Raw genomic sequence first — 16,149 nt, 5'->3', positions numbered from 1 at the left:
CTCTAAAAATCCTCACAGCACCTATCCAACCCATAGACAGGACACTCCTGCACATCAATGCTGCAGTGGTAACTATCATTGTAATGCTGAGGTAAGGACACTAAGCTCAGGCACACACACCTCAGCTCAAGGGCTGAACAAGGCTGGCTCTCAGCAGCCGCTCGTTCTGAGCCTACTTCGGTGAGACATGGGTACAGTACAGAGATAATGTGAGGTACCAAGAGACAGTGGTGACATTTATCCTGGTGGAATGGAGGTCATTGATCTTTTTCCTACAGTGCTGGGCATCCTTCTCCAGATGGTTGAAACAGCTTTAGCACGAGTGATAACCTTAGACAAAGCTGGCTGGCTGTCACGCCTGGGGGAAGAAAATGTCCAGCCTCTGCACAAAACATCCAGCAGGATGTCCAAGCCCTTCCTGGCAAAGTAGGGCAGAGGTTTCCTCTTGTCATATATGTGACAAATGTCAGCAATTTATAAAACAGCTGCAGACCTCTTGCTCATCCAGGTATCATAAGCTTTCAGAGATGACTTGAGAGAAAGGGATACCAGACATTCAGCAGATATTCTCAGAGTGGTGAGTTCTTCTGGGGATAGCACATGGCAAAATGGGATGGAAATCGGACATGAGACACCCGTCAGCCAAGATGATTTAATTAATGAGGTGAGCTTGGTAAATATAGCAAGAAAACTCGCTAAGCCTGGTGATATACTCTCTTTAAATAAAAAAAATCAACTCTATTCATATTTAGCTTTGTGAACAACAATCAGAATATTGTCTTTATAGAACTTCGTCAAACATGTGCTGACGCAATCACATCCCACTGCTGTGCTTCTGGGCAGGGGACAGCCAAACTGTGTAAAATTTGACATTTTTGTTCAAGTGTCCCTTTTCATCTATAAACCATTTCCTGTCAGTCAGTTCTCAACAGCCCAGCTGGTTTAATTTACAGCGTGGAACCAATTTTTATGAAATGAACCAAGGAGGTAAATGACCTACAGTAGGATTTTTGGTTAACCAGAGTGTTTTAATAAAAATCAATGTGAATAATTCTGGAGTCAGTATGAGCAGGACACTATATTTTGCTAGTCTGAAAAGGTTCCCTGCAAAGTTGATTGTTTATTTGTACTATTGATCAGCAATTTTGAAAATTGCTCAGAGAATTGGCTGGGCAGTCTTTTACTGGTTACTTATTCCCTTGCTTTTTTAAAAATCTCACACTTTTGCTTCAACAGTAGCTTGGTTACTCAAGTAGCAACTAGTCATTTCTGTTTTCCCTAACAATGTGAGGTATGATACTCTCTGTCTATAATTCTATGTTGTGATGCTCCAGATGCTCTCTAGACACAAGACTTAATTGCAAAAGTATAAGAAAGTTTCTCATGGTGTTGCTTCAAAGGTAATTAATATCAGGGATCGGGGAGTGCGACAACCAGTAGAAAGCTAAAGCTGGTTAGTTTGGTGCAAAATGTAGCATAGGATGGTGGTGGAAAATTAGAATTTTGTGGATGCTGTAGCCAAGCCAGAGAAATTAAAAAATGTTAATTATACCAAATAAGGTGTGAGCCACTTGTTGGATAATTATTTACGCAGAGTTGAAAAGACACTCCTTCCACAACTGATAGGCAGTACAGGTGCTGGAGCATACATCTTCTCCTATAACAAAAGTTTGACATGTTTCCTTTGAAATTAGTTTATTGGCATCTTTTTAAGAGTAGTTCCTTAGAAAGTTAGGTTATTAGGCTTCTATTTTTTTTTTCAAAATAGTATGAAAAGACATTTCCTATGTCTAACCAAGATGGCCTTCAAAGGTTCTAGCAGTGACCATGGGAAGTTTGCTAGTCCTGACTGCCTGTCTGTCTGTCTCTCTTCAGTGGTTACTATTTTACCTGAGCGTCATCTGGAGAAGCATCTGGTGTCTACTACATGACTAGTGGGTACCATAGGAGTTGGAGATTTTTAAAAATTCATTAATGAGGTGCCGTTGGCTAGTCCAGCATTTATTGCCCATTCCTAATTGCCCAGAGAGCAATTAGGAGTCAACAACATTGCTGTGGGTCTGGAGTCACATCTAAGTCAGACCAGGTAAGGATGGCATTTTCTTTCCCTAAAGGACATTAGTGAACCAGATGGGTTTTTCCGACAATCAACAATGGATTCATAGTCATCATTAGACTCTTCGTTTCAGATTTTTTTTTTATTAAATTCAAATTTGACCATCTGCCATAGCAGGATTTGAACCCAGGTCCCCAAAACATGAGTTGGATCTCTAGATTAACAGTCCAGCAATAATGCAACCTTCCCATAGTGCCTCATATTTTCCCAAAACAACATTTTTCTTTGACTTGACAAGGTTCATTTGAAGTCTTGAGTTTGTTGCAATGCACCTTCTGTAATTAGTTAACTTGTTGTATTGACATTTTATTCCTCAAAAAGTATAAGGAAACACCATGACTGGTGGATGTTAAAGTGCATCATCATCTGCAGAATCTATTTTGTTCCAAAGTGAATAAACAGACTTATTGATACTTGTAGCGAATTATACAGTTAGGAGCTATGTATTTAGGAGCTATTTTGGGGCAGCACGGTGATTCAGTGGTTAGCACTGCTGCCTCACAGCGCCAGGGACCCGGGTTCGATTCCAGCCTCGGGCGACTGTCCGTGTGGAGTTTGCACATTCTCTCCGTGCCTGTGTGGATTTCCTCCCACAGTCCAAAGATGTGCAGGTCAGGTGAATTTTTCATACTATATTGTCCATAATGTTAGATGTATTAGTCAGAGGGAAATGGTTCTGGGTGGGTTACTCTTCGGAGGGTTGGTGTGGACTTGTTGGGCCGAAGGACCTGTTTCCACACTGCAGGGAATCTAATCTAATTTATAAAGTTTACTTTGCAAATAGATTTAAAACAGAGAAATTACTGACGTTTGTTCTCCTCCTTCACCAATTCTGAATATAACATTGGCCAAAGCTGAAGAAATTGTAGGATAAGGGAACATATAGAAATCCAGGTTAGATGGTGATAATTCTAGAAATGAGGCCTGCTGGGGATAAAGCAGAACTGGAGAGATGTACATTGACCACATAATGAAGAGGCATTCAGGGATGTATTACATTTATAAATGCCGAGATTTCTGGTTGGCTACTGACAGCAAAATATTGGGCAGGCTGATACTGTCTGCTGAGCTCTTTATCCTCCAGAAGAATTCTAAACAATGATATTCCTATAAAGAATTCTTCTTTTCATTGAATTTAGGCAAAAAAAAATTGAAAAGCTGTGCTCTCTATCCTGCACTCCAGATGTTCAGAAATAGGCACTATGAAGGTTGTCAGCTGCTCGTGATCAACAAGATCCAAATTAAAACAGAAGAAATCAGATTTAACAAATGCAGTTTAATAAGGATTATCTTCAGTTTCTGCCTGCAATTTTAACAGTTGATGATGGAAAGAATTTAAATTATTTTATTGATGACAGAAAATAATTTGCACTACACCATTTTATAGTTCATTGTCTGTTTAAACTCTCACTCCAACTTCTTAAACCAAAAAGGAAGCAAATGAAGTCTATTAACTCCTGTCCCTTTAGAATCTGTGCTGCATGGCAGAAATGGACAGGGATCGACATTGCAGATTCCTAGTCCATATTGCCTACTCACAAACAGAGATTATACTGCATTCTTGGCACAGTGGCACAAGAATTTCAGGGCCAAGATTTAGATAGATGGACAGACAGAGCAGCAATATTGTTGCTCTGCATAAATTTTACAAGCATATCATAAATGTTATCTTGCAATGAGGGTCATCATACAATGAATATAAAATCCTGGCCTTTGATTTTGGCAACAGCAATTGCTAAGGGAAACATTCCTTCAAAATGACAAGGTGTTGCCTTATCTTTTATGATTAGAAAGAACATTATATTTATATTATGTGTGAGGAGAACATTAAAAAAAGGAGACCAAAAGACTACAAACAACTTCAACTCGGCTGTTAAATATTTGCTGTTCCATCTCAGCATTTCAATTAGATTCTTTTCTTGGTTTCAGAGCTGTCTATTCATCACTTGTTGAAAGACAGATCTATTTTTGTGGTGTATCATTCTCATAAAATTAAAGTGTAGCCCTTTATTCTTCCCAGGCTAGGATTTAAACACCTCAGAAAATCTCAACTAAACCATTCATTATATCTATATTTTCTTAATTCATTAGGTTTCATTCTAAAAGGTGCTCTGCTATCCATTTTCTTTTTTTTGAGAGGACAGGGGAGTACAGAACTTGTTCTAAAGCAACTGTCAATAGCATACTCCATTTCCATAATCACATCACTACAGTAGGTATGAAATCAGTATCGCTTTCAGTAGGAAAAATGAATCAACAAAATTGCGGGACAAAAAGAGACTATGGCTCATTTAGCCTGGGCCAGTATTGGTGTTTTTTTAAGAGTAAATACTCAGTCTGATCTCACTCCTAATAGTGTTGACCTAGGTAACACACCAAGGCTGCAACTGATTTAGTAATTGGAGCCTTCACCCATTCATAACCAGACATTGTGCATTAAGGTCTCTATTGCTGCGGCAAAACTTACTTCTATGGGCCATTTGGCTCAGTTTGTTGGAATGTTCATGTTGACCAAATTGATACTAACAACACGGGGTTCAACCTCAATTCCAGCTGGGAACTTGCCACTTTGCCTTACCCAGGTTGGAAGTTAGACCTTCCTTTGGAGAAAGAACTCAAGAAGAGAAAGCAGCTGTCAATCCAATGGTGAATGCAGAAACCCATGCTGAGATATGAAGTTCAGCCAAACAAACATGCATAATAGCAATAATGAAAGCCTTTGGGAAAATACCAAAGCATTATATTGAAACTCCATGACCAGATACTATTTTTCTCATCAATTTTTGTCAAACAACACAGTCCAGCATATAGTGCTTTATTTAAACTCTCCCCGGCAGCCAAAACACTTAAATACAAATATCAAGGACTTTGAAAACTTCAAAATCATGTCGTTCTGCCAATTTTATCTTCCCTTTAAGAGTATTTACAATTAGCCAAGCAATAGAACTTCCATACTGCAAGTTAAGGCTTCTATGTACAGCCAAAAAAGAATTCTGAGACAGTTTGGTACTGAATTCTCAACTCCATTTTCCTATGATTCCCCCACAACCATGGACTCTTATTGATTAAACATCTATCTCAGCCTTGACAGCCCTCTGCAAGAATGAATTTGATTCACTACCCTCAGAGATGAAATTCCTCCTCACTGCTGTCTTACATGGGTGAAATTATTCTGAAAGTATGTCTTCTAGTCCTAGACTATCCCAAATGGGGACACAACATTTTTGCATCTACCCTGTCAAGTCTCCTAAGAATCTGGAATGTTCAAGGCTGTCTCGCATTCTTCGAAACTCCAATGAGTACAGTCCCAACCTACTCAATCTCCCCTCATTAGTCAAACAGTCTGTCCAAACCTGGATTAGACTAATGAAACTTCTCTGGACAACCTCCAATGCCAATATATCTTTTCTTAGATAAGGGGCCCAAAATTATTTCAACTGTGGCCTGACTAGCTCCTTGTATAATTTTAGCAAGACTTCCTTATTTCAGCACACAACTCCCTTTGAAATAAAAGCCAACATTCCACATGCCTTCCTTATTACTTGCTTAACTTCTATGCTTGTTAGCTCAAATGTGGACTGTTCACTCATGACTCTTGAGATTTCGGTATCAATCATAGTTCTACTTATATCCCAATCTTCAACAATGCATGAAAATGTAACGCCTTGTGCTGGCAATAGCAGGCATCATACATGCAACATAATGATTACTAGAATTTAATGCTTTGCCCCATGAATGTGCTAAGCCACTTTAGAGGGTAATGAAGAGTCAACAACATCAGAATCACACATTAACCAGTTGGGGTCCACTTTCCTTAGAAGACAAAAAAGTGAGCCAGTTGGATGATTATAACAATCTAGCTGCATCAATCACATTTTAATTTTAAATTCATACCAGATTTTGATTTGCAGTTTTAAATGAAAGTAGAAATGAATTCCTCCAACAGTCAGAGTGGGACTTGAGCTCTTTTTCCAACTGTTAGTGTAGGGCTCTGGATTACTAGTCCAGAAAATAAACACTATGTTGTCACATTATTCGATCAAGAAAGCGCCAGTCACAGCAGAGCAAAATTGAACCCGTACCAGACATTTATTCATCTCAGGATTGGTGGACCGCAAGTAGGAACAGCTCAGACTTTTGTTTCCTCCCTGGCCGGTATTTACAGGCCACAAGCCAATCGCATCATTGCATCTGTTGAGGCAAGTTAAACCAGTAGAGGCCTGATTTATTCTTATTCAAGAGTATTTTAGAAACAGATTGAGAGATAGAAAGAGAGAGAGAGAGAGAGAGATAGAAATAGAAATAGAAATAGAGAGATAGATAGAGGGAGAGAGGAAGAGAAGAGAGAAAGGGGGGTGGTTTGGGTGTGTGGGTGAGGCAGGGTGAAACTCAGTTCACGATACTGCAAACATGAACAGAAACTAGGGCAACATTAAAGTAAATTGTTTGAATCAGAGAAACTAATGTGGAATTGCATTAATTATATGCAAGAGAATTATAATTAAGAAATAGATCAGCAGTGAGAAGCGCTGGGGAAAAAGATTTCAATATAATAAATCTGTCATTGAAACAGGATGCTAGAGCCAATGATCTCAATAAGCTGACCCAAAGGGTCTTTGAAACATTTGTTTTTAAAATCATATCTTATACTGACTCACCACTGACATCTGCTCCCGCAGCAGAGGCTTCTCCTCTGTCATTCGTAATTCCTGCAGTCCAGCCATTTCCAATCTGTGCCAGTCAAATCCTGTAACACCCACAACACAAAAGCAATGTTACCAGACAACAACTGGGACACTTACTAATCATGTTCGCAAAGCTTCTTTTTTGTAAGCCACTGCAGAATTTAGATCTCTGAAAGACTGACCCTTTAATATGTGGTGCTTGCCCATGCTTTCCACTTTTGTGGGGCTGCAGAGCCCTGCTGTTTTCTCAAGGAGAAAAAGCGGGGAGCTGCTGAATGTTTCTTCCACGGCTCCAACTCCAGAGTGGCTGCCCCAGTTAGCCAGTAGGTGGAACCTGCAGTGTGTACAGTGACAGGGCAGCTTGAATGATACACTGTCCATATCTTAAAGGGGAAATCGTCCTGAAAGAAGCAAGTCCAGTTAGAGGCGAAGTCAACCGATGCTCACTTTGTTTAAAGTGAAAATTGACTGACAGCTCATTTACTGAATGGAAACTCAAATAACACACAACACTGGTTTACAGAACTGAGGCCTGCAAAAGGACAGCCAGAGTAACTACAAACAAACAATATTCACAAACTCAGTTTCTGTGCTTGCATCCTTACTTGAACACTACAAGAACACACTATCCATGTTACAATATAAACATACATGTTTTGCAGTGTCAGGAGAGTACACTTGCAGATTACCAGCATTAGTGCCAGGATTTTAGATAAAGGTGCATGCAGAAGTGCAACAATATTTACAGAATTTTTCACAGTAAAGAAGATATTAATTAATTCTGGTTAATTCATTAATAATTAACAGCCCCAAAGTTTGTTCCATTTGAAAAGATCTAAACTTGGTGAGCATTATTTGTAAACAAATTACTTGCAAACAAAAGGGAGAAAGTGAGCATTGCAGATACTGGAGATCAGAGTCAAAGAGTGTGGTGCTGGAAAAGCACAGCTGGTCAGGCAGCACCCGAGGAGCAGGAGAATCAATGTTTTGAGCATATGCTCATCAATAAACAAAGACAGTAACATTTAGTGTCCTCAATTTAAATAGGAACCCAACCACATTTTATAGTAAGTAACCTCCTTAATAAACACAAGAATGAAATAATGTGCATTTACGGATTATCTTCAGGAAACTTCAAACATTTTACAGCTGAAGAAATGCTTCTTAAGAATAGTCCCATATACATTAAATCAAAAATCAGATAATCTATTTTAGTGATATTATCAAAAGTCACTTGATACCAGAGTATCGTCCAATAGATTTATTTAAAATCACAAGTTTTCAGAGTGCTGCTCCTTCATCAGATGAAATGGACTTCAACTGGTGGCTTATAACCTTGTCCACCCCAATCCAATACCAGCATCTTCACATCAGTGAGGGTGATGTATTCGTCACCATAGGGAGGACTCTCCTGTTTGTCTTTGAATGATCCAGATCTTATGTCCACCCAAGAAGCTAGGAAGAACTTTAGTGAAGCTTTTGCAACTTATTATCCACCCGATCTATTCCCCTCAATCTTATACACCTGTCAGGGCCCTCTCAACCTCCACTGCTCAAGGAAAGCAATCGCAACCTATCCAATCTTCCTGCATATTCCAGTCAGCAATCTCTCTGCACTCTCTCTGATGCAATCACATCCTTCCAATGTTACGACCATAACTGCACATAATATACCAGTTGTGGCCTAACCAGTATTATGTATCTTTATTGGCTGAGGTACAGAATAACAGTGTCCTATATACCCTCTTAACTAACTTACCTACATGCCCTGCTACCTTCAGGGATCTGTGTACATGCAACCAAGACCTCTCAGATCTTAAATATTTCCAAGCTGCTCCTATTCATAGAGTAGATCTTCGCTTTGTTAGCCCTCCCCAAGTGCATCATCTGACATGTTCGTAGATTGAACTCCATTTACAACTGCTCTGACCACCTGACTGGTCCACTGATGTCCCCATAGTTTATGACTATCTTCCTCAATATCTTCCAACTCACCAATATTTGTGTCATTTGCTTAAGTTCAAATCATTCATATACACCAGAAGCATCAAGGGCACCAGCATCAATCTCTGCAGAGCACCACTGGAATCAGACTTCCAGTATATAGAAGTATCCCTCTACTATTACATTCTACTTCTGCCTCTCAGCCAATTTTGAATCCAATGGGCCATTTTGCTCTCTTGGGCTCTTACTTTCTTGACCAAATTTCCAAGACAACCTAATGGAAGGCCTTGCAAAAGTTCACATAAAATAATTTGCCTCATTAACACTCCTGCTTACCTCCTCAAAAAATTTGATTCAATTTGGCAAACATGACCTCCTTAAACAAATCCATGTAGACTATCCCTGATGAATTCAAGTCTCCCCACATTCAGATTTAGCGGCCTCACAATTTTTTTTCAAATAAATTGCCCACAACGGAGGTTAGACTGACTGGCCTGTCATTATTTTCTGGTCTATCTTTCCTCCTTGCTTTTTTAATAATGGGACAACATCAACCATTCTCCAGTCCTCTAGCACCTGAGGTCAGAGAGGATTCAAACCTGCCAGGGTTCCTGAAATCCCCTCCCCTGCTCCCTCAAAAACCTGAGATACATCACATCCAGGTCTGCAGATTTGTCCACTTTCAAAGCTGCTAAAACTGTCAGTTATCTCCTCTCTGCAATTTGTTTGAATATTAAACAGCCTGCCACCCTGATGTCAACACCTGCATTGTCCTTTCCAATTACAAAGATTGACAAAGCATTCATCGAGAACTGTGCCTATATCTTCCAATGCCAGATGCAGGTTCTCTCTATTATACCTAATGGGCCCTACTCCTTCCCTAGTTATTCACTTGCTCCTGATGTACTTAAAAATACTTGAGTTTTCTTTTATTCTACCCAATGCTTTCTCATGCACTCTTTGCTTTCCTAATATCGGTTAGTCCCTCCCCCAGCCCCTGCACTTTTCACACTCCTTTAGGGACTTTGTCAGTTATATTAAGCTTGCATTATCTGTCATAAGCTTCACTTTGTTCTTAATCTCAACTTTTATGCCCCTCGACTAGGATGCCTTTTCTCTTCAAACAGTGATTTTCTTCAGGATCATTCAGCACGTAATGAAAAAGCCACCCAGTGAATTTTCCATGTTAAACTTTCAGAGAAGAGAGGAGGCAAAGTGGTTGTTGCTTCTCAGGCAAGTCTCAGACTCTGACTATCTGGCCTCAAAATTCAATATCATAAATTGTGTTCACAAACAAGGCTATGCAATATCTCTCTGACAGTATTATGTAATGGATGTCTCTGTCCAAACATCTTGCTCTTGCAGATGCAACACTGCTGTTACTGCAGTCAGTGTCTTTTGCTTTGCAAGTGTCCTTTTTAAAAATTCAATAATATTAGAAGATTTGAATTATACACATTCATGAGGTGGTCATTTCATTTTAGTTTTCTGTGTTTGCTGCTTCTGTCTTCCCCTGTGCATTCTTCATTCAAACAGGATTCATCTCCCGACCTGGTGGCAACGGTAGAGTGATGTTATGTTCACCTCGTGGATGTCAGTTCAGAACTGCCATATTTATTCAAAATCTTTCTCACTTAGCACAATGGTAGTGTCACATGATGCAAGTGAAAGTAAATTGAATGTGAAAACAGGATAGTGTTTCCAAATGGATAGTGCAGTTGTCAATCCTGCTAATACTATCACAAACAAATCCATCTGGAACAGGTAGATTGCAAGGTGGTGGTCAAGGGGTGGCACGATGGCTCAGTAGTTTTTTTTAAAGATATTTTTATTAGAAATTTAACATTTTTACAAGTTTACAAAAGTAAACAAAACTCTCAAATACAAACATTGATGTACAATTAAATCAAATATACAATAGTCAAAATTTAACAAAGGAAAAAAAAATTACCAAAATAAAAAAAAACTCAACTTTCTACTAATCTAACCTATAACTAACCAGAGTGCATACTTAAGTCTCTTACATGCTCGGAATGTAATAACATCAAATGTAATAAAACCCATATTCGTGCGGGATTCTTCTCCTAAGGGGCCCCGGAGCAGCCAGGTTTGTGATCTTCATTAAATAAAAACACTTGTTAGGATGGCCGAAATATCTGCATTTATGTAATTCAAAAAGGGCTGCCATATTTTATAAAATAATTCAGTCTTTCGGTGCACCATATTTGTAAGGAAGTCAAGGGGAATACATTCCATAATTAATCTGTGCCAATTTGAAAGTCATGGGGGGCCCTCAGCCACCCAGTTCACCAAAATATTTTTCCTTGCACAGAAAGAGAGAATAGAAAAGAGTCTCTTCCCGTGCATATCCAGGGAGGAAAAGTTCGAAAAACCCAAAAGGAGAGATACAGGGTCCACTCTAATTTCCGTTCCTAAAATTTCTGTCAGGGTACTTGCTACTTTAATCCAATATCTACGGATCTTATGACAAGTCCATAGGCAATGTACAAGAGTACCCACCTCTATTTTGCATTTGGGACACATTGGAGATGCTCCTGCCTTAAAAATTTTGCCAATCGAGCAGGTGCTATATGGGCCCGATGAAGTATCTTCAGCTGGATAGCCTGGGTTCTGTTACAGATAGTAATTCTTCTAGCATTTTCCCAAATATCATTCCACATTTCTATAGAGATTTCTAGTCCCAAATCTTGATCCCATGTTTTAAGCAGATTGTCCATATCTCCCGATACTTCATCATGTAGTAAATGATAAATAGTACTGACGGAGGATACCCCCACTGGTCGTAGGACATTACATTCTCTATCTGATTTATAAAGACTATCTATTAACGTAGTCTTCTTCTGTATATAATCTCGAATTTGGAAGTATCGAAAGATGTCTCCATTGGGTAATCCGAATTTCTGACGCAGCTATTCAAAAGACATCAGGACTCCATCTTTAAATAGGTCCCCTAAACATGAGATACCCCTGGATCTCCAGAGTTTAAAAGTGGCATCTGTAAACCCCGGTTGGAATCCCCATGCCCCTACTATCGGTGCATAGGATGTTTTATGTAAATTACCCTCATTTTGCCGCATTATATTCCAGGCCTTAATTGTGTTTAGAATTATGGGGTTTTTACAGTGATCTGTAATGATTTTCCTCTTGTCTGAAAATAAGAGGTTAATAAGTGGGTATTTTACTTGAGAGGCCTCGATGTCCAGCCAGATTGATTGTGGATCGGACAAGACCCAATCAGCTATGTAACTTAATAGGGAACTTAACTGATATTTCCTAAAGTCTGGGAAGTCCAGTCCTCCCCTTGCCTGTGGAAGCTGTAGCTTCTTCAGCTTAATGAGGGGCCGTCTATGATTCCAAATAAAGGAACCCAGCCAGCCATATAATTTACGTAGGGCCATCCTTGGCAGCATCACCGGGAGCATTCTGATAGGATATAGGAGACGGGGCAGAACATTCATTTTAATTAGTGCTATTCTAGATGGCTCAGCAGTTAGCACTGCTGCCTCTCAGTACCAGGGACCTGAGTTTTATTCCACCCTCGGGTTGCTGTCTGTGTGGAGTTTGCATGTTCTCCCAGTATCCACGTGGATTTCATTTGGGTGTTCCGATTTCCTCCCACAGTCCAAAGATGTGCAACTTAGGTGGATTGGCTATGCTAAATTGCCCTGTAGGGTTTTGGGATGTGCAGGCTAGGTGAACTAGCCATGGGAAATGCAGTGTTACAGGAATGGGGAGAGTTGGGTCTTGGTGAAATGCTCTTCAGAGTGTTGGTGTCGACTTGATATGCTGAATGGCCTGCTATTACACTGTGGGGATTCTATGATAATTAGGCTTCCCCTTGTGGCTTTCCTCGCCTCTTTCGACAGGCACTGTCTAAGACACATCCTTCAAGCCTTACCCAGCAGGGTCAGTGGCACTACCAAACAATTTGAGCTGATTGAAGGCCCCTCACCCAGACCAAATTCTGTACTTTTTTGATTAGCAGTCTGTTTTTCATGTGGTGTTCAACATGGAGAAGTAATGATTAATCAGCTAAAGAAGTTTATGAAGTGATATCAACAGGATATTTCCTTGCCTATGAGACTTTGTGGGGTCTGGATCAGCACTGGAGTTGTCTCAGGGCTACTTTCTCCTGCCTTTATACCACAGTGCTGATGGTGAGACAGGAGATACTCAGAGACTGTGACAGTGGATTGGGAGACATTGGCTATAAAAGATATAATTCTATGAGTAAAACTATATCAGTTTATTGCATGATTAGTCTGTGGGAGTGCTCTCTGAACTGTGGCACAAGGCCCCACATTTTGATAATGGGGAGCTTCTCAGGGACAACAAGGCTGGATGTTACATTTTTTTTTCCATTGTCTAGGGTATTACCAGGTGATCAATCTGGTTTAATTCAATTGGACTTTCTGTTGCAGTTTACTATAACATCGTTTATCAGGTCATTTCAGAGGGAAGTTAAAAGTAAACCACATTCCTGGATGCCTGGAATCACATATAGACCAAGCTAGTTGAAGGACAGTAAGTTCTATTCTAAAGGATATTAGAGAACAAGTAGTACTCTACCACAATTGTCAGTGGTTTAGTATCATCATTACTGGCTGGTTTTAATTAATTGAATTTAAATTTTGAATCCATGTCACTGGAGTATTCGTCAATAGTCCAGTGACAGTGCCATGTTTCCCATTTTACACAGTGACTGCAATTCACAAATACTTCACTGGGTTGTAAAGTGGCTTGGGATAGTCTAAGATTGAGAAAAACAATATAAATCACATTCTTTGTTCAGTGTGTGCAGGTCTGTGTGTTCCCAGATAGTGATTTTTAAGCATAAAAACAAATTGTTTGTTAGTGAACCAAGGCTACTAACCAACTATGAACTAAGAAATTAATTCAAAGTAAACAAACGCTAAATTTGTTTTAATTCCAGTTTATCGCAAATGAAATTAACCATACCAGAAACATGTATGTCAAAGGGTGTTAACTATTAACCCCATGAGGACGCTATTTCCGAACCTTTTCAAATTAATTAGATGATTTAGTTAGTGTTGGCTATGAATGGGGCAAATGATTGACACCAACAAGGCAAAGCAGTAGTGGTGTGTGTTAATGAGTTACATAGTATTAAAAGAGCTTTTAATTTTGCACCTGATCAATTCCCTTAATTCACTATTGACAATTTAAATGGTGTGTGACATGTTACTATTGCAACAGCTGACATTCATTGGCCTACAAGTGGTCACAGAAATTTGTGCTTTTTTATATAATGAAAATACTGTTCAAAGTTCTATGATCTATATGACTCCCTGCTGCTCAGTTTTCTCTAATAAAGAAAAAATTGTATGTATTAACTTCAGCTCCAGCTCTGGCCTACTTAGAAGACAGAAATAGATGAGTCTTTGATGCATGGTAATAATATTATGTAACTTTCTGCATTTAAAACCCAAAATCTGAAATGAAGCTAACCACACGCCAACACTTGGGTTTTCCAGTGTGTCAGGCTACTTGGCAGCAGGATGTGGATTTTTTTTAAAAATAGCATTATAGAATCCATACAGTGTGGAAGCTGGCCATTCAACCTATCAAGTCCACACCAAACCTCTGAACAGCATCCCACCCAGACCCACCCTATCCCTGCAACCCTGCATTTACCATGGGTAATCCACCTAATCTACACATCCCTGGACACTAACTTGGCCTTACTTCCACTCCTATGTCTAATGGTCTTATGGTCATGATTCCAGACAAGGTAACATAGTCCTCAAGTGCTAAGTGAGATGTGTCCCAGTTGCATGATGCTGTATCCAAGTATATTAAATACAGGGTAGAAAGTAACAAAAGATTTGAGTAAAGGAGGAGGGAGTTAGTACTGACAAAAGCAGAGTTTCCATTGTCATAGCCAGCTGGAATGAGGGTGCTGTTTCAGAAAGGGACAGTGAAGTAGATTGCTTCCAGCCTGTAGTGAAATCCTCTATTTTTATCCTTGTACTGAGCAAGTCAGCGATCTATAACTGGTATCATTTATGGAACAGATAGTTCCAAGAGCTGTTAACTGGCAACATTCAATCCTGCCCAGCAATACAGGAGGCTTATTGCAAGTTTTTAGTAGGTGACTCAGGACAATTTGGGGGGTCGGGGTGGTTACTGAAGAGTTCAAAATTTATAGGCAGTGTGTGTGGACATGAGAGAGTCAGAAGTAGACTCTGTTAGGAATAGTGGAGTTTCCAAGCACTGTTTGGAATGCAACTCTGAGAAGCAGACACCGAAAGGACTAAGGAGCAGCTGAGAAATAAAACAGATCTGTCGCTTTCATATTTGCTATTTGATGTGCTCTGTTGGGTGTTTGAACACAGAGTCTTACCCACAAACACAAGTTGTACATATATTATAGATTATATTACTGTTTTAAAGTTGTGTAGTAAAGTTTAACATTGCCTGTTCATAAATGTGCCATCGTCTTACTAAGTCCTCTGGATCTCACACTTTGACATTCTTTAAGTCAACCAACTAGTCTCTAACTAGATAGAGTCATATTTGTTAGGGATGCAGATTGCAATGAAATGAAACCTATTTCCAACAATCTGTGTTCTATTCTGTGACTGCCCACCTCTTTTCCAGAAAAACATTAGGATGGGCTGAATGGGAGACAAAATACATTTAAAAGAATGAACTCTACCTCTATTACACTCAGTAATTTAAAGATTAAGGAAAATAAGTCATGTGGAACAGCTTTATTTTAAAACTGCACACAGATGGGACAAAGTGCTCTGAATATCACCGGTTTGATAATTTGATGAATCCAAGATGACCTTTAAACTGACTTGTTAAGGACTACTGGTCCATTGCAAATCTGTCAACAGACCACCCACATTATCTATTGTACTATATAAATATTACATGCTAAGTTATAATCACTATTAAAGGCCATCCTGTCAGTTCATTAGAGTGGAGGGTCCAATTAGTGCATAATATTACCCCATAAAAGAAATTTTAAAGAATCATGAAGACAATATCTATTAATCTATCCTTCCTGTCCCATACAAATATGATACTTATACTCCCCACAAAATTATCTTCTGGGGGCAAGAAAATTAAAAAAAAACTTGTCAATTAATAGGGGAAGAAAAGGAAAATTCCTCTGAATACGATAATCAAAGTTTATTCAAAACGCAATCCACCTCCAGCAATGATCATAACAAATTCACCAGTCTGATTTGGGATCCTAAATTACTGTTCAGATCTAATGGGAAATGACCTATTTTCATGGCAATTACTCACAATATTCTCATTGGTCATGAATAACATCACTTACAAAGACCAGAGTTAAAAGGCTTGGAGAGAGCACTTCACTCAGATGTTCCCTTTCTGATGAGATGCTAA

At 39.3% G+C, this 16,149-nt stretch overlaps 1 protein-coding gene across 9 annotated transcripts in view; it reads right to left on the bottom strand.

Annotated features, from left to right (window-relative positions):
• Positions 1-16,149, bottom strand: part of ndrg4 (NDRG family member 4) — a 174,740-nt gene that overhangs the window by 145,634 nt on the left and 12,957 nt on the right. For 5 of the 9 annotated variants that reach the window (XM_060837822.1, XM_060837823.1, XM_060837820.1 and 2 more), the window contains exon 2: positions 6,775-6,863. The exons of 1 other annotated variant lie outside the window; for it this stretch is intronic. In XM_060837822.1, coding sequence (XP_060693805.1) covers positions 6,775-6,840 — 66 coding nt within the window. In that variant the 5' untranslated portion in view covers positions 6,841-6,863. Of the gene's footprint in view, positions 1-6,010; positions 6,089-6,198; positions 6,220-6,774; positions 6,864-6,983; positions 7,104-16,149 lie in introns of those variants that run through there. 3 more of the 9 variants (XM_060837821.1, XM_060837826.1, XM_060837827.1) reach the window with 3 other exon arrangements.

This window comes from Hemiscyllium ocellatum, chromosome 17 (genome assembly GCF_020745735.1).
Source record: "Hemiscyllium ocellatum isolate sHemOce1 chromosome 17, sHemOce1.pat.X.cur, whole genome shotgun sequence".
Classification (NCBI taxonomy): Eukaryota; Metazoa; Chordata; class Chondrichthyes; order Orectolobiformes; family Hemiscylliidae; genus Hemiscyllium; species Hemiscyllium ocellatum.
This window is presented reverse-complemented; position numbering and strand designations above follow the sequence as displayed.